A 27,166-nucleotide genomic window follows, 5' to 3' on the forward strand; every position below is an offset into this window, starting at 1 on the left:
TCGCACGTTTGGACTTTCCAAAATTCGAAGGCGGTGATCCAATGGATTGGGTGTTTCAAGTTGAACAATACTTTGATTGTCAAAGGACAGTGGAGGACACAAAAGTCCAGATGACAAGCTTTCACCTCCAAGGAATGGCATTGTATTGGTATAAATCGATTATTCGTGGTGGTGGATTTACCGAATGGGCTGATTTTTGTAGGAGGATTATATGTAAATTTGGGAAGCGACATATGAAGATTTTGCTGCCACATTAAGCAAGATGGTTCAGAGAACGACCGTATTGGAGTACCAAGCTGAGTTTGAAAGAGTCAGTAGTCGTTGTGAGTCACCTTGGCCCGAACCGACATTGATGAACACATTTATTTTAGGGATGCGGAATGAGATACAAGCGGATGTTCATGCTCTTTGTCCTACTATTCTTGAGGAGGGCTTTGAGAAGGCCGTGAGATTAGAACAAAAGCATAAAGCTCTCAAGATGGCAGCAAAAAACAAATTTGGGCGACGAAATGGATGGTTTGCACCTAAAACGTCGGTTGAAAATTCTACGGGTTCAAAAACAGCGGCTGCGAGTACTAGACCATGACCACTTTTGAGACCTTCTTCCGATGTTAGAGGAGGCACAAGACCCCCTCTCCCCCCGTTCGAACTCTCACCCCTGCCTAGGTGGAGGAGCGAAGGGCGAATGACCTTTGCTTTCGATGTGATGAGCGTTTCAGCCCCGGTCATTGGTGTACTAAATCGATCAGAAGTGTGATGCTTATCGACGATCTTGAGGAGGATGATGAGATTGTTGATGATGGAGAGTGTCCAGAGGAGGTCCATGAGGAGGCCGTTGTGGATGGTGCGGAGGAAGATATCCAAGCTGAAATATCGATGCATGCATATTCGGGTACTTTCGCGCCGAGGACATTACGAGTAGATGGTTTGTTAGAAAGCATTGTGTGCACATCCTCATCAATTCGGGGAGTACACACAACTTTTTAGAAAAGAGGTTAGTGAGGAGATGGGGTTTGGATGCCGAACCGACCACGGGATTTGACGTTGCTATTGGAGACGGCACGAAGCTTAAGACGGAGAGCTTGTGTCGTCGGGTCGGTATACGAGTGCAAGGACACGACATCATTGTGGACTTGTATCCTTTGGCGCTGCGAGGAGCGGACATTGTCCTTGGCACTCAGTGGTTACAGAGTTTGGGACCCGTCACATTTGATTTCCGAAGCATGTGGACCCGTCACATATGAACTTGTATATGCAAATTAAGTTGTTTAACAGGATTTGTATACGAATTACTGATAAGTTTACATTTGATAAATATTAATACATTTATTATGAATTCATGTAGACAATACTGCTTGGATGATTGCTACTGCGCGGTGGCGATCTTTCGTGGAGTGGATTCTTTGGAAGAAGCGGCCGCCGCCGTCGAATGGAAGGCAAGGGAGTTATGTAGGAGGGAAGGCATTGATCAAGGTGGTCAAAAGCAATTCCTCATTATTACTACAACAACGGCCCAGTTACGCAATTACCGTCGTGAAGAAGGATCACGGCTCGGTTCTCGTCATCGCCGCTCTCCTTGGCGGCTCTGGATTCCTCAACTTAGTCTTCTTAGTCGCCATTGTGGCATTAGTCTTGGGATACCGTAATTCCAAGTAGAACTATATGCAACTTCACCACGATCCGAACATGTCAGGGTTGAACAATCTAAGAGCTTTCACCTACAAAGAGCTCGAGGATGCCACGAATGGGTTCAAGGATGAATTGGGCAGTGGAGCATTTGGCACGGTCTACAAAGGGATTCTTCTTGCATATAACTCCAAATCCCAGAACCCCATCGCAGTGAAGAGATTGGACCGGCTGCTTAAAGACACAGAGAAGGTGATGCAAAACGTGGTGGAGGAAAAATGAAGTAGAGGAATAAGAAGGAAAGGAATGGGGTTTCACACCTCCACCCTAAGAAAAGGTTTCACACCAAAATCCTCTAGAGAACAGATCACATAAACTTTCATTCAGTTCCAAAGGAAATACAACGGGTCTATATATAGACCTACAATGGAATTAAGCAAAAGACACCCTACATAGGAAATAAACAAAAGACACCCTAAATAAATAAAAATCAGAACCAGATCCCTATAGGAGGGATCATCAGCTGTCGGTGCCTCCTGCGCTGGTACACACGCCATCGCGTCCTATCAGTGATGTCCGCATCATTCTCCCCGGGTGGGAGAGAAGTCGACTCCGTCGAGTGTGCTGCTCTGCTGCTCTCATACTGCTCTAAGGTATCAGGGTGATGCACTTCCAAATCGTGACGATCAAGCCACGTATCATCAGATGTAGGTCGTCCTTTCCAACGTACTAGATACCGTTGGGATCCACCTTCTCTAGTTGAAATAATTTCATCATCTAAAATTTTATCAATTTCGTCTCACTGTGTTAGGTGGAATATTGGGAAGTGGAGGTAAAGAGGGTCTCTCATAAACAAGGCTCATAGGTAGGCTCGGTATCTAGTGGGTTATCCGGAGTAAAATCTGGGCTCTTATAAGCTACTAGATCCTCAATATTAAAAGTAGAACTGATGCCAAAATCACTAGGGAGATCTAGAACATAAGCATTATCATAATTTTCTTGAGAATTTTAAAAGGTCCGGCACTTCGTGCATGCAACTTTTTGACAGTTCCAGGAGGAAACCGTTCCGGACGTATCCGAACCATCACAAAGTCTCCAACATTAAATTCTTTGAATCTCCTTCTTAGATCAGCTCGCATTTTATAATTAGTATTATTTTGAGCAATTCTGTTACTGATTTTTTATGCAAGTCATGAATATGTGATGCAAATGCAGATGCAGACTCAGACAACCTATGATAATGGGACATAGGAATGAGATCTATAGGTTGTCTAGGTTTATAACCATATACTACCTCGCTTGGACTCGAGACCTATGGATCTATTAACGAGAATTATTGTATGCAAATTCGGTAGTTGGCGTTTTGATCCCGCCTCTTAGATTCTCGCCGACAAGAGTTCTCGGTAGGTTACCTAAGCTCCTATTGACTACTTCGTTTGCCCGTCGGTTTGTGGGTGGAAAGCGGTTGAATACGAAGCTTAGTTCCCATCTTATGCCATAGGGTTTTCCAAAAATAACTAGTGAATTTTACATCCCTGTCTGATACAATAGTTTTTGGTAGCCCGTGCAACTTAACGATTTCGTCAAAATAGATTTTAGCAACTCGAGAGGCGTCAAAAGTTCGGGAACAGGGTATAAAGTGGGCCATCTTAGAAAATCGATCCACCACCACAAGAACGGAATCATGCTTTCGGGTAGTCTTTGGAAGTCCAAGCACGAAGTCCATACTAACATCTTGCCAAGGGCAATTAGGAACCGGTAAAGGCGTGTACAATCCTGTATTTTGCTTTCGCTGCTTAGCAAGTTGACATGCATGACATCGACTAACAAGTCTCATAACGTCTCTCTTTAAGCTTGGCCAGAAAAATCGATGTTCCGTAGCTTCGATAGTTTTTGCATGCCCAAAATGTCCCGCTAAACCCCCAAAGATGCAATTCCCAAATTAAAAATTCCCTTAACGAGGTGCTAGGAATGCATAACCTTCGGGACTTAAATAGATAGCCATCCTGCACGATGAAACCATCTATTTCTCGAGTCTCTCCATTGCTTAATAAATTGTAAACTTCATGAAAATCCGGACATGATTCATATTCAGTTTTGATCTTATCAAATCCTATTACTTCTGCGTTCATCTTTGAAAGAAGAATCATGCGACGACTCAGTGCATCAGCTGCCTTGTTGTTGGCTCCGGACTTGTGTCGCAAGGTGTACGTATAGTCCTAGAGAAATTTGACCCACCTACCGTGTCTGGCATTAAGCTTTTTCTGGGAATTAAGGTAGCGAAGAGCTTCATGGTCAGAGAAGATTACGAATTCTTGAGGAAGCAAATAATGCCTCCAAAGGGCGAAGAGATTGAACCACGGCATAAAATTCCTTATCGTAAGTGGTATATCGTTGTCTAGTTTCATTCAGCTTTTTCACTAAAGTAGGCAATCGATGACCCTCTTGGCTCGGGATTCCCCTATACCAACTCCAGAAGCGTCACAGGTGACCTCAAAAACTTTAGTAAAATCGGGGAGTCGCATAACAGGGGCTTCCACCATTTTCCTTTTGATTTCAGTGAAAGCTTTAGTAGCACTTGCTGACCACTTAAATTCACCTTTCTTGAGGCATTCTGTTATTGGAGCCATAATGGTACTAAACCCTTTGATGAACCGACGATAGAAGGTAGCGAGTCCATGAAAACTTCTCACGTCTCTTATGGTATGGGGTTCAGGCCACTCTTTGATAGCTTTGATCTTATCAGGGTCAGCAGACACTCCTTCAGATGAGATAATGAAACCCAAGAAAACAACTTTGTTTGTCAAAAACATACATTTCTTAGGGTTTGCATACAATTGCTCTCTCCTTAAGACAGCGCAGACTTGACGAAGATGATCTATATGTTGCTCCCGAGATCGACTATAGATAAGGATGTCATCAAATTATACGACTAAAAATTGTCTCATAAAAGGTCGTAATATTTGAGTCATCACTCTCATGAAAGTACTCGGAGCATTAGTCAAGCCAAAAGGCATAACTGTCCATTCATATAACCCATCTTTTGTTTTAAACGCAGTCTTCCATTCATCGCCAGGGCGTATACGAATTTGGTGATAGCCACTTTTTAAATCTATCTTTGAAAATATTGTGGCCCCTGCCATCATGTCCAGCATGTCATCCAGACGAGGGATGGGGAATCGGTATTTTACCGTTATTCGATTAATAGCGCGGCTGTCGACGCACATACGCTAGGTTCCATCTTTCTTTGGCGTTAACAATGCGGGAACTGCGCAAGGGCTTAAGCTTTCCTTCAGGAAGCCTTTTCTCAATAACTCATCAACTTGTCGTTTTAGTTCAGCGTGTTCAGTTGGGTTAAGTCTATAATGAGGCAAGTTAGGAAGAGATGCACCCGGGACGAAATCGATAGCATGTTGAATATCTCTCATTGGTGGCGCTTCATCCGGAGATCCTCTAGAAAGACATCCGAGAATTCCTCAATCACAGCAGTGGCTTCAAAAGGAATCGATTCACTAGGCTCATTTAGAATTTCTCGAGCCGCAAGAATCAGAATAGGAGCTCCTTTACTCATCTCACGTTCAATACCTCTCGCACTAATCAAGCTGACTTTATTGTCGGAGTGGATGGGATCAGACTTCTTTTCCATCTTACCACCTCTAGGCTGTGATGGAAGAATCTTGATTTTCTTACCCTCATGTTCAAACATGCAGATATTTGAACGGCCATAAATATGCACATCATTATCAAATAGCCAAGGCCTTCCAAGGATAATTTGACCCACATCCATGGTCAAAACATCGCATCAGATTTTATCCTTATAAGTCGTGAATTCAATTGGAACCAAACAGCGCTCTTTTATTTCCAAATAAGGTTGAATTAATCCACGAAACCTTGTAAGGATTAGGATGGGAAACCGCTCTCGATTTAGTTTTGAAATAATGGTGGAGGACACGGCATTTATACAACTGCCACTATCCACAATTACTTTACAATTTTTACCTCCAATTTTCGTGAACGTGTGGAAAATGGAGTTGCGCCTCCAATCATCATTGACTTTAGGTTGAGAGAGGGCACATCGAACAACATGTAACCTTGTGGAGTCTATGTGCCTCAGGGGCACCCTAGGGTATTTTCTTCCTCTTCATCTTCAAAATCTCCTTCTTCACCGTCTACATGGTGAACATACCCATCAAAGTCTTGCTCGGGGTCTTCTTCGAAGGGTTCCTCAATTAAACTTATTTTATATGGGCTTGCACAATTTGCAAAGAACATGTCCATAGCCTTGACACTTATAGCATTTGACCCGAGGATTAATCTTAGAAAAGTCTTTCTCAATGTTTTTACCTTTGTATTCTACCTTGGGTTGTGAAGGGCTAGGGGTAGATCGATTAAAAGATTGACTAATAGATTTGGCTTGATGAGGACCTGTGGAGGATTTATGAATTTGAGTTCTTGTTTCATAATTTCTTGGGATGTGGTTAGGTCTAGACTCTTCTAAGTCTTGAACTAAGCTGTAAGCCTTTTCCAAAGTATCAACATTACGAGCAAAAAGTTCACTTCTCAATTCTTCACGTAGGCCAGCCCTAAATCTGGACAAGATTTGCATAGGGGTTTCTGATTCGATCACGCTACACCGAACAAGCAATTCATCAAAGGCCGCAACGTAATCCTTAGCGGACTTACTCCCTTGGGTAAGTCGGTTCCATCTGTCTAGAAGCTTAGGGTAATAGGAAGGTGGGAGGTATTTACGTTTTAGTTCATTTTTCATGTCAACCCAAATTTCAATTGGAAGCTCACCCCTAATCTCACGAAGAGTCTCAACGTTGGTCCAGTATTGATTTGCTTTCCCAGTCAATTTCATGGCAAAGAAACCTGACTTTACGGATTTCCGACATATCATACCATTTAAAGTAACGGTCCATGTCTTTGATCCAGTCCAAGAAGTGTTGCGGATCTAGACGACCATCAAACATCGGAGCATCAATTTTAATGCTTCGAAGGTACCGTTCATCAGGATCTCGCTCATTCCCTTGAAAATGTTGACGAGGTAAAGGAGTGGGAGATTCACCACGTTCAAGGTCAGGGCGGTGATCATTTTGAAGAGCGGTGTGCTCACGGGGTCTTTCTACCCTATATAGTCGTTCATCGGTCACCCGTTGATACCCAAGCAAAGTATCTTGAGTATCTCTGACTTGTTGAGCTAAGGTACCTAGTTGTCCCATAATGTCGTCGAACTTTTTACTAAGTTCGGGATCCATACTTTTACTCTTCGCTTTGACTCACTAGAATCACTGAGGAGATAAGCCTTACCTCTACGTGTTGGCATACACTAATATGCAATGAATGAGTTATGTATTGCTTTATATATTTTATTTATATATATATATATATCCTTTTTTTTATTTTTTTTTTTTTTTTTTTTATTTATATTTTATCTTTTAATTTTATGCTTGCTAATTTAAATAAAATTAAATAATAATCTAACCTAATGGAATGCAGACGTCTCCTATATTTAATCCAAATACAAATGTCTTAATCTAAATGATATGAGATGATATGCTATGCAATCAAGAAAATCTTAAAAATGAATACTTAATTGAATTTAGATTTTCTGTTCAGGGGATTCAAAGACTAATGTCAAGATTTAATTGTTTTTAAACAAAAGTCACATTTAATAAATGCCAAACCCTTTAAATTTCTTTCCAAAAATTAACATAATACTAATATTCTATTTGGCACAGTTCATCTCTTAATATCAGGACTAAAGCATATAAGGTTTATATGTAGTCTCTCCCTCACTATATGTGGACAGCAGGAATTGATAACAATTTAGAGATGATACTAGAAAAAAAATGACCCAAAAATATTTAATACATTGAAAAGAGCATGTACCTGATCATGCGGTAATTCCTCTATGACATTCTTGTTGTTCCTTGTCGATTAATTTCTTTGCTCTTGTACGCCGGATTTCTTGACGTTCCTCGCGATTGGTCGTGCGAAGAACAAATGTGGAGCGGCGTAGAACCCGAGAGGAGGGCGTCCATAAACTAGGATCCTTCGCTCCGATACCAAAAATGATGCAAAACGTAGTGGAGGAAAATGAAACGAGAGAAAGAAGAAGGGAAGGAATGGGGTTTCACACCTCCACCCTAAGAAAATGTTTCATACCAAAATCCTCGAGAGAACAAATCACATAAACTTTCATTAAGTGCCAAAGGAAATATAACGGGTCTATATATAGACCTACAATAGAATTAAACAAAAAACACCCTACATAGGAAATAAACAAAAGACACCCTAAATAAATAAAAATCGAACCAAATCCCTATAGGAGGGATCATCAACTATCGGCGCCTCTGCGCGGGCACACACGCCATCGCGTCCTATCGGTGATGTCCGCATCAGAATTGTTAGGAATAGAATGTAATTATCAACTAAGGTTGAAGTTTATATGAAGTACCACAAAGAAACATATATGCACTGCCTCTAATGTTCATGTTTCCCATCCTTTGGACAATCAGGTCACAGAATTTTCTTTGAGTTACTATTCCGCATCTTTATTTGCTGAAGTTTACATTATGGGGTACAGTCCATTGTGGTTTCATTCTTTTCTACAAATTTACTCCACTATGGCAACATTTATTCCTGTACACTTCAATAAAGAATATTCTGTGACCTGATTGTCCAAAGGATGGGAAACATGAACATTAGAGGCAGTGCATATATGTTTCTTTGTGGTACTTCATATAAACTTCAACCTTAGTTGATAATTACATTCTATTCCTAACAATTCTGATGCGGGGCAGCGTCGGGGCGACGTCGTCGGATGGAGCGACGGCGTCGGGTGGCGTTGTCGGGGCGGGGCGAAACCTGGCGGCGTCGTCGGGCGAGGCTGAGCCGGGGCGGCGTCGTCGGGCGAGGCAGAGCCGGGGCGGCGTCGTCGGTTGGAGTGACGGCGTCAGGTGGCGTCGTCAGGGCGGGGCGAAACCCTGCGGCGTCGTCGGGCGCGAGCGGGCGGGGCGGCGTTGGGCGGCGAGACGGCGTCGGGTTAGGATTTTGGTGTGAGGGATGAAGTCGGGTAACGGGTTGGGAGGAAATGATTAAGGGGTTGTGGGTTTAGTCTAATAAAGTTTGGGTTTTGGGCTAACGGGTTTTGGGTTTAGGTCTGATGGGTTTAATGGGGTTGGGTTGGTTTTAAGTTAGGGAGGGAATTTGAAAATTGGAAATATTGGAGGGATGAAAATTAGGATAGATAGGATTTGTTGGGATGTTAGAGAATAAATAGGAAATTTGGTAGGAGGTTTAGGGGAAGAAGGAATTGGTTGGGATTTAATAGAATTAAAAGCAAAAATGAAATTTTCGAAAATTTGAAACACTGATTTTTTTTTTCTTTTTTCTAAAAACAAATAAAAATAACGATGGAAACTAGATAATGCAACAACAATCAAATTTTTTAAGGATTTGGAATCTTACACGGTAGAGATTCCTCTATGACGGCATATTTTTGTTGTTTCTCGTCGACGGTAATTTCTTTGCTCGTTGTACGCCGGATTTCTTGACGTTCCGGTGTTCGTGGAGCGATTGGTCGTGCGAAGAACAAATGTGGAGCGGCGTAGAACCCGGGAGGAGTGGCGTCCATAAACTAGGATCCTTCGCTCTGATACCAAAATGATGCAAAACGTGATGGAGGAAAAATGAAGTAGAGGAATAAGAAGGAAAGGAATGGGGTTTCACACCTCCACCCTAAGAAAAGGTTTCACACCAAAATCCTCTAGAGAACAGATCACATAAACTTTCATTCAGTTCCAAAGGAAATACAACGGGTCTATATATAGACCTACAATGGAATTAAGCAAAAGACACCCTACATAGGAAATAAACAAAAGACACCCTAAATAAATAAAAATCAGAACCAGATCCCTATAGGAGGGATCATCAGCTGTCGGCGCCTCCTGCGCTGGTACACACGCCATCGCGTCCTATCAGTGATGTCCGCATCAGAAGGAGTTCATCAATGAGGTGAGATCGATCCGGCAGACCCACCACAGAAACAAAGTCAAATTGCTCGGATTTTGCAACGAAGGGACGCATCGGATGTTGGTCTACGAATACATGAGCAACGGATCTCTCACCGAATTCCTGCGCACAAGCCCAAGGCCTAGTTGGAGCCTGAGAGTCAAGATAGCCATAGGAATAGCGAAAGGATTCCAATACTTGCACGAAGAGTGCTGTGCCCAGATCATCCACTGCGACATAAAGCCCGGCAACATACTTCTAGACGACGACTTCGTCCCGAGGATATCGGATTTCGGACTCGCAAAGCTCCTCCGCCCCGATCAGACGCGCACGAACACCGGCATCAGGGGGACGAGGGGGTACGTCGCGGCAGAGTGGTTCAGAAACTCGGCGATCACCGCGAAGGTGGACGTGTATAGCTTCGGCGTCATGTTGTTGGAGTTGGTATGTTGTAGGAAAAATTTAGAGCAGGATGCGGAGGACGAGGCGGCGGCGGTGCTCACGTTCTGGGCTTACGACTGCATGAGAGGACGGAGGATGGAGGTCTTGGTGGAGGGCGACGAGGAGGCGGCGGCGGAGATGGGGACGGTGGAGAGGTTTGTGATGGTGGCTTTTTGGTGCACCCAGGAGGAGCCATCACTGAGGCCAGCCATGCATAAAGTGGTTCAGATGTTAGAGGGAACTGTGGATGTTTCTGCTCCACCTGATCCTTCTTCCTCTTTTTGTTAGCTCAATGTTATAACTTTTGAGCACTTTGTGGTGTTTATTGTGAATGACAAATTTATAGTTAATTATATAATTTGACTAATAACAACTATCTCTGATCAATTTCTAAAAACAAAAGAAAAAAGAAAACAATCTCTGATCTCCTTTATGTCTTTATGTAAAACAGTACCACCACTAGTGCTGTTCTGTTATTTGTCGATGTTTCCTTTTTGTTTGTCTTCAAAGACTCGACATAGTTCGCCCCTCCTTGGTAATTAAATTAAATAATAAGCTAAACACTTTTATAGTAAGAAAATATTTATGTGAGAGGTTAAACTCCAACAACTAGTGTGTTAAGATTGAGATCTAATGCGGACTGACCTCATTTTAGTTTCTCAAAGCATATCCTCGTATGCTTGCTAATATATTAATTGCACATATTTTATGGTCTTAATTATATCCCCTCAACCTTTATATCATCTCGTTGAAGTCGTCTGTGTATTTAACAAAAATATTCTGACTGAGCCACATAAGTCGACTCACACTGAATCTATACTCTTTGTGCTGGTGATTAAACCTCTCGTATAGCTGGTGATTCGAGTTGTAATATCTAGTTGGTCTGGTAATTATAAGATGATGTTCGTATGTTTAATTATTGCTCAGCTTGATATCATTCATACTCATGAAATGGAGTACGAGATGGAGAAAGAAACCATTGAAGCAATGTGGGTCATTCTATTTGAGTCAATTATTCCTCTGGTATATATGGTGAATGCTTGCATGTCTGGTTGCATTTTCCTATTAGAAATGGAAAAAGATGTATTAATAGAGATAATTATCTTCTACACCATCGCCCATTTCGAGAGACATATTTCTATAATAAATAGCTGAAAGGTTCTATATTATTTTCAAAGTTTTTTATTAAAATAATATTAATCTAAAAGACAGTCGGGCAAGCATACTTGAAAGTTCGAACTGTTTAGAACCGTACAAAACTGTTACCCCAAGGACCCGACACATGTCCTCTGTGAATCCTCGAGACGATTCCAAGTGTCCTCTACGTGAAACGTGTCACCCCGCAGTAGCTGCACATCTGAACTTATAAATGTTCGCTTCCCTACCGATATCTAACCTTATCCGAGATCGATCTTAGTAATCCTTGCAGAGGTCGGATAAGAGGAGTGAATAAGAATAGAATTTTGGATAAGTATGCAAGGTGGGAAGAGCGCCGTGGCCTCGGCCAAGGAGACGGTTGCCAACATCGGCGCGTCGGCCAAGGCAGGAATGGAGAAGACTAAAGCCACTGTTCAGGAGAAGGTTTGCCTTCATCTCTCTCTCTTTTTATGAGAATTCTTATCCTGAGTTGACTTGGAATAAGGAGATCCTTATACGCGCTTCACTCTACTTTTGTTCTATATTACGTTTCTCGATTAGCGTTAGAAGAATATATGATCTTTTAGATTCATATATGATTACATGAACATTAAGTAAAAATTACAGTTAAATGAGAATATATATGGCAAAAGTTCCTTGTGTGATGAAAAACTTCTCTAGAATAAGAGATAGATATCATTTAACAATTGGGTGAACTGGGCCGCAGGTGGAGAAGGTAACGGCCCATCATCCGTTGGAGAAGGAGGTGGCGGAGCAAAAGAAGCAGGAGAGGATCCACGAGGCCGAGGTCGAGAAGCGGGAGGCGATGGAGCGCAATGCCGCCTTGAAGATGCAGGCGAGCGCCGGGTACCACCCGTCCCAAGGGGCACCGGGACAGGCCGCCGGCTACCCCACCGGTGGTCACGTGGAGGCCGGAGTGGCCGAGTCTCGCCCGATCGGTATCGCTACCGGTACGGCGAGGCCGACAGCAGCCCACAACCCACGTGTCGGCAGCGACTACCCGGCCGCCACCGGAACCGGCCACCACTACACCTGAGCCACTTCTCATGCCATCGTCGTTTCAAACGATGATTTAGTTGGTTGCACGATGTTGTCTCTAAAAGTTGTCGGGGTTTATTCTATTATTCGTTTCTAGCCGAGGGTCGCGTTTTATTTGTAGTCTTTATGGACAGTACTTTTAACAAGATAAAAATGCGTGTAATCAAATTGTCTTCATTCTCTTGTATTATATATACCGCAAAATTCTATCCAACATGTAAAGCTGCTTGATTATGAAACCTATTTATTTAGTCACTACTAGGTATTAGAACTACTCAATTTGGAACACATCACAAAGAATACTTGGATCTTTCTTCACGTCGAGTCTAACTTATAAACACACAAGATGCTGTACTGCCTCCAAAGCTATCAGAACAAATTAATGCGAACCATCCATCTAGAACACATCGTTATTACCCTAGGAAAGCATCAATATACATGATAGCACAGCAAGACTAGAAATCATCCAGCTACCAAAATTAATTTATCAACCATGCGAAATCAGAATACATCAGATGGAAAAAAAAAGGCTAAACCCTAAAAGTTATTCCTCCCTAAAATAGAAAATACACCAGATAGAAGGGATTGACAACCCCCCTAAAAGGAAGCTCATTGGGAACAAGTTTGGATAGAGGGATGGATCTCAAAGAACAGTCTTGCGCAGTTCACTAGCCCCATGAGCGAAGTGGCATCGGTCCCCGAACGTGCAGGAACCTTTGCCAAAGTTCTCACACAACTTGGTCTTGTAGTTGTTACCAGAACCACCGCGGGCTGCTCCGGCAGGCTTGGCAGGCAGTGGAGTTGAAGCACTAATGCTGACGATGAGTTCTCTGACCATCGCACTAGCATGTTTAATTTGATCGAAACTTCCCTCAAGCTCGATGTTCCTCAGGTTGGGATCGGACTCGTGCTCACGGATAGCCAGTTTGGCTCCAGTAATTCGACATATTTGTTTCGTATTGACTCCTCCCTTCCCAATAATAGCACCAGCAAGAGAGGCATCAACACTTATCTTAGCAGTGGCAGAGGCACCAAAGCTTCCTGGAACACCTGCTGCTCCAGCCGGTGGAAGTGGTTCAAGGCGACCAGGAAATCTTCCCCCCATTGGAGGTGGAATAGGACCATCTTGAGATGGGAGGAAGGGCTTGCCAAGCTCTCTCTCGCCATGGGCAAAATGGCACTTGTCTCCAAATTTACAGCCTTCTGCAGTGTTGTACTTGTTGCATAAACGTGACTTGACAGCAGGGCCAGGACCATCAGGGACGGGAGGAGGACCCATTGGGGGTCTTCCTGGAGGAGCATGACCGGGGTTGCCTAAGTTGGTCATCTGTGCAACAGCCTGGTATCCGCCAAGAACATAATGCAGAAAATGGCAGCCTTCACCAAATGGGCAACCAGCAGTGCTGCACCAAGATTTACACGATATCAGCTTTAAACTTCTATAATTTGCATTGTAGCGATTCATAAAGGAAGAAGACATCTTTAGTGTAAAATAAGGAAATTGAATTAAAGAAAGAAAGTTGAAGCAACTTTAAAAAAAGAGGAAATCATAAGCTTATAAAGAGACTGCCAAACAAGGAAAAATCATTCAAATAAAACATGCACAGAAAACATGCTACACAGGCTTCTGCTAAGAATTTTAGAATGCCAGAGGTAAAAACCTCACCCCAAAAACACAACACCCAGCAGCATATTCCACAAACTTGGATATGCATTTAGTGATTATGAATTTTTAGTTACAAACCACAAAGTCAATGTCTGCCAAAATCTGGCTAAACAGGGGGAAAACCCCTATAATTATGTTCTCTATCAGTTGAACAAGCACAAATTTGGTTAGATAGGGGGAAGTAAGCCCTACAATTGAGTTATCATCCATCTGTCAAGACCCCAAATGTTGATTGGAAACCATTGCTGAATGTTGTAAACACCTTACGAGCATATAGGCAAATATTTCTTATTAAAAAGGGAATTAAAACCCATCTCACCTCTAGATCATCACATTTTTAGGTAACAAGCACATAGGTGACAACTATATCGGGACAGTTCTTTAACAACCACAACCAAACAACTCATTACTAATAATATCCTTCACAAAATAATTAAGATAGATGACATTGCACAAATCAGGAAAAGGCTCCTAACTTGGTTTTGCAAATTATCTGCTCTCTAGTTAAGAGAGGATCTGAGTTACATCATGTTCCCATGTGCCCTAAAACATGGATCACCCGGTTGCCTTTCTACTTTAAGTCAAACAAAAATGTTCTTCTCTACAGAATCATTTAACTGGTAAATATATGTACAAAGGATTACTAAAAAGTGAATATGATTCAAGTTCCACAAATTATATTTATTTCTAGGCATTTCAAATGAGATAGCAACTCCTATTTCTCAATGGAAATTGAGAAATCTAGTCTAGCCATGTCTCCAAGCATGCAACAAATTTGGCACACACACACACACACATATATATAAATGAGGGAACTTTCCTACAGAATACATTTCAACTGGAAGATGTGCTGCAAATACAACATATACAAGAAAAACTTTTTTTTTCATAATGCATTTCATCTGAAGATGTGACCAAATAACTAAAAAAACAAAAAATGCATTACACTAAAGAATTCATCACAAAAAAACGCTCACACCAGAAGTAATCTACTGTTCTTATTGTCTGGCTTAAGATGATAACAAGCTTCTTATATTATCTGGGAGAGCATAAACCTAATAAGCAAGTCTGTGCATATACTTCAAAACATTCCTGTATTGGACAGTGCTGCACACTGCACTACTCCAGCAGTGGTATGGCGCATAGCATGTCATTCAGGCAGACTGGTCAGTATCAACTAGAAATGCCAATGCAAACATATATCAATGTATATATTCTCGGGTTAGTAACGAAACCAATCTTTCAAGTGGCTGAAACTAGGTTGGCACAAACTAGTATCATGTTGACTGTAGTATGCATGGTGTAAAGGTATTGGCTTTAGGTATTCAAATTTAAACTCAATATTGGATCATGGATTTCTACATGTCTAAATTTGCTGTAGCACAAAACCACACCCAATAGCAATCTTATTCTCAACCAAAAATTGATGTAGTTCCACTAGCTTTACATAAAAAAGGAACTGAGTCAATGTGCGACAGTCATGTGCAACTTTCGGTGCCAGCAATATAGCAAGAGTGATGAGTAGCAATCAACAAGCCCCATGTCTAAACATGGCATTCCTAGGAGACTCAATTCTCAGAAGGGGAAAAGGATTTAGTCCAAGGATTTGACTATCCTATGGTATGACTAGCCAAGTATTCATATACTTAGCCACGACCGCCAGACATAAACATCTGTTTTGACACATTTCACCCATCTTCTTAACCTAAAAGTTCTTTTGTCTTCTCAACAATAATATCAAGATTAAAGATAAAAAATCAAATTAAGGCAGGCCATTCAATGGAACCTTGTTAACAGAGGGCTCTAAACTTATGCAAAATATGGTGATAAAGCAATCAGATTGTAATGTTAAATAACATGTAAAGCAATCAGATTGTAACATTCAATGGAACCTTGTTAACAGAGGCCATTCAATGGAACCTTCGCCATGAACATATAAATAACATGTAAAGCAATCAGATTGTAATGTTAAACAATCTGAAGTAATATTAAACAATATATCACAAATGTAATGGCATTGATTCCTGGCATTCATACAGTTTGTGAGTTTCATAATAAAGCAGAACTGTAAGTTCTCATATTACTCCATTCAATATTGTCAACTTGCTTAATGCTCAAGAACCTGTATCACAATCTTTAGTACCAGTTCATTAGTATTAGATGCATTTCTTTAAAGTACAAAAGATTTTAATCAAAAACAGAAATTGCAGCAAAATAGAGTAATGGCATTGATTCCTGGCATTCATACAGTTTGTGAGTTTCATAATAAAGCGGAACTGTAAGTTCTCATATTACTCCATTCAATATTGTCAACTTGCTTAATGCTCAAGAACCTGTATCACAATCTTTAGTACCAATTCATTAGTATTAGATGCATTTCTTTAAAGTACAAAAGATTTTAATCAAAAACAGAAATTGCAGCAAAATAGATGTTACCGTTATGATATCCTTTTTAGATAAGTTAAGATTGGAACCTGAAAAACTTGGTGCATGGCTTCGATTTGCTTCCTAGACCAGTTTGGTATGACTCCATTTCTGTTGCATGAAATTAATTATATGTTCTCAGTTGCAACCTTTTAATTTAACTAATCTTTATAATTCAAGTACAAATTCAATGCTCAATGTTAGTTAAGAATATATGTGAAATACTGTAACTTTCAATAAGAAAGTTCCTCTACAATTATCACCCTTCTGAATAAATCTGAGCTTAATAAAGATTTTATCTTGTACCTAGGCAATTCAAAGGACATCACTCAAAACATAAAACAAAATCAAGGCCCAAACAGTTCAACTGAACTGTTTTTAGGAAATAAATCTACTCAAACTGATTTTATTTTTGCTAAAAACTCTGATCTTCCAGCACCACATCATTGCAGAACTCTACTGGTTTGATAACTGACGGGTACCTCTATATACTTATGACCACAAGGCCATTAAATATATAGTTACATACTGACAATTGGCCAATTATGCACAGAAGTAAACGGATATACCACTGTACTAAATTAAAGACAAGAGAAGAGGCAGCAGCATGAAGACCAATATATCAAAGAAATGACGGAAAACATAAATAAGCAGATAATTACCGACAACAGTAACCAAGAAAGAGAAGGGAACAGCTATAGAAAGCAACTTTCCCCCAAAATTTACATAACTAAGAACTATAGTGCAAATAAATCAACGGCAATAAAAAAGGATAACTAAATCAAAACTCAGCATTCACGATCTTGAACCCCTAGAAAAGCAGCTCCCCACCAAGAAACCACCCCAAGATCTTAAAAAACTATCGATCCATAAAAGCACAGATTGGGAAAGTAAGAAGCAGAAGCCTCACCTTTCGGCCGCTTCGCACCGGCTGCCCCACCGTTCGCCGCCTCCGGCCTCCCTCTCTTGCGAAAACCGGCTTCCATGGCAATGGCTAGATCTCAACAATAGGGCGGCCGAGGAAAGTAGAAGACGAAGAGAGCGAGAGATCTGCCGAGAAATGGCCAAAACCCTAGCTAGGGTTTCCGGTAGAGGAGAATGGAAGGCCCCCGAAGCAAGTGAGAAAGGAAGGGAAAAATGAGGGGGCCGCATTTACTTATAGGGAGGACGCGAGGCATGGATTTAAATATGGTTAACTTTTGAGGGGTTTGGAGTCCGCGTGGCAAAAGATGAGGTCAGTGAGGCCAAAAATTTTCGAGCACGAGCGAAGGATAATGTAATGACGATATTACCCCTTCTTCTGGGATTTTTTTTTCATTTCACATTCTACAATAAATGTGTTTACTTTCATTTTACACCCCCTTTTCAATTCGATCATTGTTTAGTTGTTTAAAAATCCAATGACAAATTTAAGTGCAATTTAGGGTGTTTTTTGACATTTTACTAAGAATGCAGGTGCACAATTGAAAATAAGCAATTGCCAATCGTGGATGACAAGAATCTCACAACTGAAAGACATGATACAATCTTCTGGAACCAGACAAAAATCTCACAACTGAAAGACATGACACAATCTTCTGGTACAAACGGCCATGTTGGTAATTCTTGCATCAATCTCATTAATTCCGAAATAAAGCTCATGAATATTGGAGACCATAGAAGACAAAAAATGGGAGCCATATCAAAATAATTTACATGGTCAACAGGTTAACAGTGATATAATTCTACAGAGGCTCACAAGCCTTAGAAATTTCTTTTCTTAGTCATCATCTCAGATCAGATTATCCTTTCTAGTAGAGATACTTTCATCTGAAGATAAATGCAACTAAGTGGTAAGTAATAAATATCAGCAAAGACATTCAAGACAACACAATGCTTCTACGTGGATCATTCTTCTAATATACAGTCATCAGCCAAGAACTATATGTCGTCGTCATCGCCTTCATGCCGATAGTCAGATGCAGCACCATCTCTAATCATGTGATCACCAAGAGAGCCTTCCCTAACTTCGCCAGCCATGTCGTCGTCGAAGTTGGCTCCGTGTTGATTCCCTGCATACTGTTGATTCCTCCATCCTCGATTGCGTTCCATTGATTGGCCGTGCCCATGTGAGAACTGGTGCCCACCTTCTGATTCATGAAAAAAAAGGGTCATAATCTGCTAAGAAGAAAGGTATTCCTTCAATACAAGTCAAATTGTAGCTTAAACAAACACGGATTTCTTGTCAGATAATTCATGAAAAGAAAAAACAACAATTCCGAAAGAAAAACCATTACTGAATAGGAAGGGAAGATCAACAGATAGGATCCTCGTGTTAGTAAGAACCATCAGACATATGGTCATAATGTCAGGTTTCCCTTTTCTAATGATATCAGATAACATGGTTTCCTTAAATGGTTATACATCTCATTACCGTGAGTAATATATATATCCTAACCTGGAAGAGAATAGTTTGTGCAGATGAAAGAGCCTTGCTGATGTCTACGAAACAACAGATACAAGATTGTATAGAGAGAGGCAGATCAACACTTACCACTTTCACCATCTGATGCATCAGCAAGCCGTGCAATTGCATCAATCAATGATTGTTCATGCTCCTACAAGGAAATCTTTATGTTAGTTTAATTCAGATAACAGCTTAAACACAATACCCTTAGTAGTTTTTACCTTCAGGACTTTCTTTGCCTTCTCAATCTCAAGAGGATCAGGATGACTTGCACCAAGAACCCTCTCCACCTGCTTGGCATCATTTGCAAGAAATACCATATATCAAATCTTAAGGCCTAGAAAGTAAATATGACCCATTTAGTTTCTTCCAAACTACCTCCTTCAAAAGAGTTTCTGTATGAAGAATTTCAATGTCATCGGCGCCCTTTTTCCCAGTGCCATTTTGAGCCAGAAGGAAGTCTCTCTTGGGCATGTTCTTGAGGGATCCTCTTCCCCTTCCTGCACCTGGTACAGCTCCACCACGTCCCGTGGACTTCTTAATCCCACGGCCTGGAGCACCACGACCCGAACGATGATTAATACCTGGGTCCTCACCTTCCCATCTTATATCTTCAGGAGAAATCTGCAACCAAGTCAAAAGGATGAAGCACAAGCAGATTATCAAAAGGGTAATTTCAAAAGGTAAATTAGGGAAGATGAATGAGGCGTTAATCATTTCCGATCTGTCATTAAAAGAATCTGATCTAGACTCTTGTCTACTCCAGCCAAAGAACTAATATAAGTTATCAGAAACTATAGAAGAACATCTGGAAAGAAGCAAAAAAAAAAAATCACTATAACGAAATCTTCTGAGAACGTCAGAAACAGCAAAATCAATCCTTATATAGCAACAGAGGAGTCTGAGAATTCTTTTATCTTGTTAGCAGGGGTTTCCAAATGTATTAATATGGAAATCCCAAGAAATGTGCTAAACCTGATACTATATCCTGTAGTAATGAGGTTCTGCAAGAAAGTATTCACATTTCTGGTTTTTCTTTCTTTCAGGGTAAGGAATTCACATTTCCTTTGTAGTCTGTCTTATTATATGACTCTAGACAGTGTTAATAGAACAAGGAAAGCTACTGCTCTTCATCTAGTGTATTGCGACAAATTGAAATATTGGTACACAATGATTTCTGAAAATTTTCTATACAACTGCTACTAGAAGTTTGAAACACAATGCGGGGCAGAGCAACGGCTGCCCGAAAAGGGTATAGGCAGCCACAATTTGTAGTTGGCCTGCCTTGTGGTCCGCTTGGGTGCTTGCCAGGACGGACGGCCTGCCTCAAGAGTTGGAGCAGGTCAGATATTTAATTGGGTTTGAGAACTAACCATTCCAAAATAAAATAAACCAACTTCACTCTTGAGTCCTAGAATCCCAAATTTCTACTCTGCATCTCTCGATCAAATTTCGGTAGTTTTCATTGGTTCTTCTTGGGGGGGGTGTCCTATTAGTTGAAGGATGAAGCTCTTCCTCCCTAACCTTCCATGCTCCTAGACAACGCATGACTGAGAGTAGTGAGCGATGCAAAGTGGCAATGGTAAACCCATCTTCCTTTCATATTCAAGTCGTCTTCCTCCGGAGCGTCACGACGAGCAGCGGTGTTGGCAGCTAGCGATGGCTATCTCTCTCTTTCTCTCTAATAATGAGAGTTCTGATAAATAGAAATGACAAAACTTCTTTCTGGCATCATAAAAGACAAGGTTTCTAGTATTAATTGATTAACTAATAAAGTCACTGGCTTATAAAAGGCCAAGTGCTCACCCACTGTTTTCACTCTCCCTCTCACTAGCTGACATGCACTCATTATTATTAATTTATTTTAGATGCATTAATAGCATATGTGTATATATATACATATATTATATATATACATATTTGTAAATTGTGATCTTAACATATATATACATATACATATTTTTTACGCTCGTAAATTGCACTATTAAAATTTATATATATATATATATATATATTATTTTTTATATATTAAAAATGCTAAACTGCCTTGGCGCTACATGGAGAGTGTTCGCCCGCAACCCCTAGCTACCTTTTATTACATTGATGAAACAACTTCTATGATTTACTTTGTATCAAGCAAGGATTGTCATACGTTGGCCCCAGTGCCCCACTACCACACTAGCGCACCTCTATATAGATTTTTAAAGGTATTTATACATATTTTAAGTTCTAACATATGAATTAAAACTTACATTAGTGCCTTTTATCCATAAGATAATATTGTAAAAGACTTAGTATAGCAAGAGTCATGTAGAAATATGATTCAACACTTAATATTAAATAAATACCTCTCTCTTTGTTTCCCATGTTTTATTAAAGACTTAAATATAAGAAAAGACAAGCAGAAATATAATTCAACACATAATATCAAATAATTTCTCTTTCTCTTTGTTTCCTATGTTTTAAAGAGCATAAATAGATCTAGCACCAAAAAAATGACTGACAAATGATAGATCTAACTTATTTTGCCACACATAGGATGATTAATCTCTAGTATGGTTTATAAAACAAAAAAATTAGGACGAGAAAACAAGAAAAGCATATCTTTGGATGAGATTTAAAGCTTCCATCTTTGGATCGGCCTCATCTCTTAAATCTCTATTTCTCCTCCTTTTCTTCCTTTTGGTTTGGGAAATAAGCCTGCCAGTGAAGAGCGACATAGGCAACGGCATACATCGGCATATAGTGGCACACATCAACACTCCCCCATGCCAAATGTTAGCACACCACTAGCACAACACATGCCAATCACCACGGACACACATTGGCACAAGGTGGCACAGGAGAGTCCCATCGGCACTCCCCGTGCCAGGTGTCGTTGCAAGCATCAAGACAATCAAATGAACAAGCAATACAACTTGTTATTGATATCCACGCCACAGCAAACAAAAAGTAGTTCACATGTCAAACAAACAAACTATAGTTAATACTAAAGATATGCAGCAACAGTAAATTTGAATTAAGTGATACTGCTTGATATTGTTTTTCTATGTACAACCATCCTCTAGGATGAAATAAGTGCCTTATGTGTCTAGAAGTTGGCAAGCCAAGTATTGAAAGAACAAACAAAGGAATATGAAGCTGGACTATATGGAAAAAATCAGTCTTTTGAAAATCGATTTTGGCAGCCGCCATGGTGAGGTGGTGCTCCGGCTGCCCCGCAATGTGGGTTGGTGTCGGCATGGGGCTGCCAACCGCCATTGCTGGCTGCCTAGGCACTATAAAGAGTTAGGCGAGCCCGGGCAGCCCGATAAGGTGGGCGACACTTCGGCCCGCTAGCTAACCAAGCGGGTTGGAACTGAGTGTGGATCAGGTTTAATAACTAATCACTAGCCCACTATATATAAAAGAAAACCAAACCCTTTTGCAGCTCTCTCTCTCGAAAGCTCCTCTCCCATGTGGTAACTAGCGAAGGCGTTGAGAGGCGGCGGCAAGCAAAGGCGTCTGAGTGGTGACATCAAGCAAAGGCTCAAACGCGCCGAGCGGCGGTTGCGAGCGGTGATGGCAACCGGTAGGAAACCACCAAATCGTGGATTGCCTCATCTTCTCCTCCTCTTTTTTGTTTCTTCTTTTCTTTCTCTTTGACATTGGAAACCACCAAACTCTTCTTTCTTTGTGCTTTAACCGATGGAAAAGAGGGAAAGAGCTTCAACCGATGGGAACGAGGCCACGTGCTAACATTGGAAACCACCAGCACCACCAGCATTGGAACTACCAACTATTAATGCATTTCAAACCATCAATTATTAATTTTACTTCAGATTGTGATAATTTACTATTAAGAAGTTAATGAAATATTTATACATACTGAATTATAAATTTGTAATCTATTATTTTTATGGTTGTGAATTGCACTATAATTTTATAAATGATATATTAGTATACATATATAATTATATATATCATATAGAATTATTTTTTTATTTTTATATATTAAAATTGCTAGACCACATTAGCGTCCGCCTTCCCCCTAAGCGCTAGGCGGTGGGTGAGCCCCCGCCACCTGCGGATGCTTTTCAATACACTAGAAAAAATGATATAAGAGTCAGCAAAAAAGGATTACATATAAACAGAGACAAAGGAGTACAATTTGGAAGGAAAGAACCAAGAAACAATAAGCACCTCAAAGGAATAGAGTCAATTGTCCTTCAACAATTGTTCCTTCTGCCACCTAGTTCTTCTTCATTACAAGGCATGATAAGTACTGTTTAGTGCCACTAATATTATTTTCCCAAGATGAAAATTTATCTGTCTTTTGTAGAAAAAGAAGGAAAACCTTCTTGCATGGTTAAGAAACTTAATCAGCAACCATTAATCAAGCGTAAGAAAAAACATTTATCATACTATAGCAAAAGACAAAATAACCAAATATAATTACAAAAACAAGTCATGAGCTTAACATCTAATCTGCTATAAGCTAGTATAAGAGAGAGGACTAACAATCCAACAATACAAGAACATTGATAAAAGATATCTGCAAAGTTCTAGTGATTCAGAACAATAAGAAATTGATTCACCTCTTTAAGATTGACCCATTCCCATGTCTCATTTTGTGTGTTTATGTCATAAACCAGCGCGTGAAGGCCCTATCAATGAGAAATAAAGGGTAAGGCTTGCTGAAACAGAGCAACGGAAAGAAGTTTGGTTACTTTGGTATTGAGCAAGTAAACACACCTCAACTGGATTGTAATCAGTAATTACAGCATCATAAAAATTATTATCTTCAGGCCATCTTGTCATGACTTTACGCCCAATCAGTGGATCGAATGATGGTGCTTCTGCAGGTTCAGTTGAAGCAATCCTGTTAATGGCTTGGACCCTTCCACTTGGACCTGCAGAAGGATACTGCACTGGTTTTGTTGAAGACGCACCTGGTAACTTCTGACCCTGTAAAACATGACATGTAAAGAAAAGGGGAAGCCAGAAAATGCAAAATGCAAGAGTAAAAAACATTGGAATCATCTGCATACTGATTTAGTCTTTTTTCCTTTTACTCCAGAAGCAGATCCCTTTTTCAAAGCTGATGATGTTGGCTGCATTGGAGCAGGAAGTGGTTGCGAGTGCAGGGCAGGAGATGGTGCAGCCATAGATAGAGATGGTATAGATTGGGATGTCTTTTGCCTCTTGCGAGAAGCTGAGACAGTAGGACTTGGTATGGTGTCATGAGAAGGTTGAGCATTACTAACCAACCCAGCTTGAATCCCGCCTGCTTGTCTCCACTCCCTAATTGTTTTCAACAAAAATTAAGACCAACAAAAAGTTCAAGGAAGAGTTGAAGTGGAAATAATCTTGCTCAAGAATTTGAATTCTGTGTTTGTGACAAAGACCAAGTTGATTCATATGAAACCTTATTCTCCGGATAATGTCATCAGCATTCACCCTGCTTAATAACTCTCTATGCTCTTTGTCGGACACTCTTAGTTCCTTTCTAAGTTCAGTTATGAGGCTTTCCTTCTCCTGGAAAAAAAGAAAAAGAGAGAATACGAAAGAAAACATCCTGTGAGTTTGCTGAGGTAACTTCAAAGACTAACATCTACGAGAGTACTAAAACCACAAACAGTAGGTTAAATTCTTTAGGCTAGATTACAAGGAGATTAATACCCAAGTAATGGCATCAGACTGAGCCTTGAATGCCCTGAGAACTGAAGTGTACGCTTCTTGCTCAAGTTGATGTATTTGGACCTCCATATCATTTTGCACCCTGGGATATGGAGTGGCACCAACAATGGCTCTTCCATTTCCACTGACACGCCCTCCTCTTGCACTTCTGTTCTGATATGGTGGTGGGAGATCATCATCAGTTCCTGAATTAATTCAAGGAAGCACAATCAACATCACAAGATTATCATGAGCAACTTAGAAGAATGAGATATATCTTATATGTTAGTTCTATATGTACAAATGCTCACATGTGTACATACATATAGATGCAGCTATGGATTTAAACCTGTGAATTCAGGTCTAATAATATGCCATCCAGTTCACTCACAATTAGCTACAATCTACCAAAATCACTAGAATGCCAGCCTTATAACATGTCTTCCAGATAATTGCTCATGTAAATCAACAATTCATCTCTGACTGTTACAAGATTAAAACTTTCATAAAAGAGCATTGATGACTATTTATTAGATTGTCATACTCCAAACAGACTGCTACGATTGAAGATGTAGTAAAAATGCTAAATCTGATCTAAGATAGAAGGTAATCAGACTCTATAAAAAACCGGTAGACAAAACAAAACAGATGTGTGGTTTTGCAGGAAATTTTCATATCAGAAATTTCAAAAGCGCATATAACACATTAATTTTTTTTCTTGAGAAAATAATATATTCACCAAGATTTGAACAATGATTTAGAAGTGGGTATTTAAAATACAAAGGAAGATAAGCTATTAGAGACATATCAAGAAACCAGTGTATAGAGAAGGAAATTGTCAAAGTAAAATAAATGGAAGGTTTAAATAGATACAAATTACTTGACTCTCTCCAGTGAACCAACGTTATAATTTTGGTAGACTATCTACTATGATTTTTGTATCTCCGACCCATTCTACATGGCTACACATAATTCTCTGCCTCTTCTAGCATTTTTTTTTCTTTTCCTTCAGAGAATACTTTTATTATTCTCCATATCATTTTCCTACTTCATAAAGTATACTCGTGATGCAAGATATACTCCTTCCAATTACTTATTATCTCGACGCATAACATGTCTCTACCATAAACTTTAAGGGAAAAAAAAACCTTTTTAATAAGAACCTCCATTGACCAGCATATGAAGACCAGTCCTGCTTCATTCAATCTTGCTTATCATTTTACTGGCAGCTGAAGTAGCCATGGTCAAACAAACCTAACACCCTAAACGATTAATATATAAGTCAGGACTACTGTACACATAGGACATAGCAGGCTACTACTACATAGAGATTAAGAGACTTGTGTTCCCTTCTAGATGGAATATCTACAAACACAAACATAACGTTTTTTCACCTTTTCAAGGCTAGAGGGCACATACCAACTTGAAAAGTTACAAGAAAGATGAATGTAAGTTTTTCACGACAATCAGCAGCAGTAAGCTCCACTCCAAATGCATCGGAAGAACCATAAAATCTAACTGACTTCATACAAGGTTAACCCTTAGTGCAGTGGAAAATTTTGTAGGAGAAAAGGAGCGAAATTTTCCATAAAGATTACGTATTTATAGGACATTGGACCAAATTCACAACAAATCAATATCTAAACCCTGATTTCATATTTCAAATAGCTCACAAGCAATAAGGAGATTGCCCCATCGTAGCCACAAGAAAAAGGGAGAAAACTTGTGGACAAATTGTAAGTTACTATAAAACCCTAGCTCAAACCCCGATTCCTCATCTCATATAGCAGATAAGAGATATGACCTCATCCAACAAATTCCGCGCATTATGCTACACCGGTACTAAAAGTCCAGAACAATTCCGAAATAAGTAGAGTAACGAAGCTCATTAGTTCGAGGGAAATCATCTTAAAACACCAAGGAGTTGTCGAAGCCACTCACCGCTACTATCAGAAGGATTATACTCCATGTTCGGATTCCCTTAAAGTAGAACTTTTACCACCGAAAACCCAAGAAAACGCTGCAACCTACTTGAAGCAGCAAAAAGGAGATGGCTTCAACCCAAATTAGCCCTAACTCGCATCAGAAACCGAGAGATCCACCGCTTCTACGCTCATTTCTCCCAAGTAACCGCGAGAAACGATGCATCTCGAGCTCAGAAAGTCGAATTCATTGCAGAATTCGCCACGCCCAGAAGAGATTTGGGTGAGATTTAGAGAGATCAGTAGAAGAGGAGGGGCGCATATAGAGAGAGAGAGAGAGAGGAGAAGCGAGGGTTTGAACGGAACCAAAGGGAACAAAAGGCGGACTCGAAATGCGTTTTATAGAAAGATTTTTTGACAGTTAAGACAAGCTTTTGAGTTCCGGGCCTTTTCATTGCGTGGGGGGAGTTTTTGGGGTTTGGATTGAGATGCTTCCTTGTGAACGAAACGTGTCGGATTACCCAGTGTGGGAAGTCTTCCTTTTCCTTTTTTTCTTTTTTTTTGTTTATTTTATTTATTTCCTCTGAATTATGATTGGGCCTAAATCTAAGTGAGTCTGGTTCAGATCTGGATCTGTTTCAATTTGGGTCAAATCAAATTCTAAGGCCAAAAACCAGGTCGATATAGGACTCGATTCTCAACCTTAGGTTCATAACAGTCACGACTTAGACCGGGCTCGAGTCGGATCAAGAGACCAGGATCCGCGACAAA

At 40.3% G+C, this 27,166-nt stretch overlaps 4 protein-coding genes across 6 annotated transcripts; 2 read left to right on the top strand and 2 right to left on the bottom strand.

Moving 5' to 3' along the window:
* The first annotated feature begins 1,581 nt into the window (after window positions 1–1,581).
* Window positions 1,582–10,475, top strand: LOC140794667 (G-type lectin S-receptor-like serine/threonine-protein kinase LECRK2). The gene is made up of 2 exons (XM_073146792.1): window positions 1,582–1,878; window positions 9,631–10,475. Exons 1-2 carry the CDS (start codon window positions 1,663–1,665, stop codon window positions 10,369–10,371), a joined length of 957 nt encoding a protein of 318 aa, XP_073002893.1. The 5' UTR covers window positions 1,582–1,662; the 3' UTR covers window positions 10,372–10,475.
* Window positions 10,476–11,473: 998 nt separating this feature from the next.
* LOC140794960 (18 kDa seed maturation protein) lies at window positions 11,474–12,493 on the top strand. The gene is made up of 2 exons (XM_073147259.1): window positions 11,474–11,664; window positions 11,948–12,493. Exons 1-2 carry the CDS (start codon window positions 11,557–11,559, stop codon window positions 12,275–12,277), a joined length of 438 nt encoding a protein of 145 aa, XP_073003360.1. The 5' UTR covers window positions 11,474–11,556; the 3' UTR covers window positions 12,278–12,493.
* Window positions 12,494–12,735: 242 nt separating this feature from the next.
* Window positions 12,736–17,529, bottom strand: LOC140794957 (zinc finger CCCH domain-containing protein 14-like). Of its 2 annotated transcripts, XM_073147258.1 has the most exons (3): window positions 17,280–17,523; window positions 16,420–16,480; window positions 12,736–13,682 (listed from the first exon to the last, which is right to left on the bottom strand). In XM_073147258.1, exons 1-3 carry the CDS (start codon window positions 17,353–17,355, stop codon window positions 12,923–12,925), a joined length of 897 nt encoding a protein of 298 aa, XP_073003359.1. In that variant the 5' UTR covers window positions 17,356–17,523; the 3' UTR covers window positions 12,736–12,922. The 2 variants fall into 2 exon arrangements, with proteins under 2 accessions (XP_073003359.1, XP_073003358.1); XM_073147257.1 differs by lacking the exon at window positions 16,420–16,480 and having other exon boundaries at window positions 17,280–17,529.
* A 498-nt stretch (window positions 17,530–18,027) lies between these two features.
* LOC140795237 (protein EMSY-LIKE 3-like) lies at window positions 18,028–26,840 on the bottom strand. 2 transcript variants are annotated; one of them, XM_073147695.1, is made up of 10 exons: window positions 26,415–26,840; window positions 24,477–24,679; window positions 24,223–24,332; window positions 23,846–24,098; window positions 23,550–23,762; window positions 23,393–23,461; window positions 19,194–19,439; window positions 19,037–19,105; window positions 18,903–18,966; window positions 18,028–18,498 (listed from the first exon to the last, which is right to left on the bottom strand). In XM_073147695.1, the coding sequence occupies exons 1-10, from the start codon at window positions 26,440–26,442 to the stop codon at window positions 18,290–18,292; spliced, it is 1,464 nt and encodes a 487-aa protein (XP_073003796.1). In that variant the 5' UTR covers window positions 26,443–26,840; the 3' UTR covers window positions 18,028–18,289. The 2 variants fall into 2 exon arrangements, with proteins under 2 accessions (XP_073003796.1, XP_073003797.1); XM_073147696.1 differs by having other exon boundaries at window positions 18,028–18,495; window positions 26,415–26,818.
* Between the last annotated feature and the right edge of the window lie 326 nt (window positions 26,841–27,166).

The sequence above is a fragment of the Typha latifolia genome, chromosome 9 (genome assembly GCF_019914945.1).
Source record: "Typha latifolia isolate L0001 chromosome 9, TyphaL0001v2, whole genome shotgun sequence".
NCBI classification, from domain to species: Eukaryota; Viridiplantae; Streptophyta; class Magnoliopsida; order Poales; family Typhaceae; genus Typha; species Typha latifolia.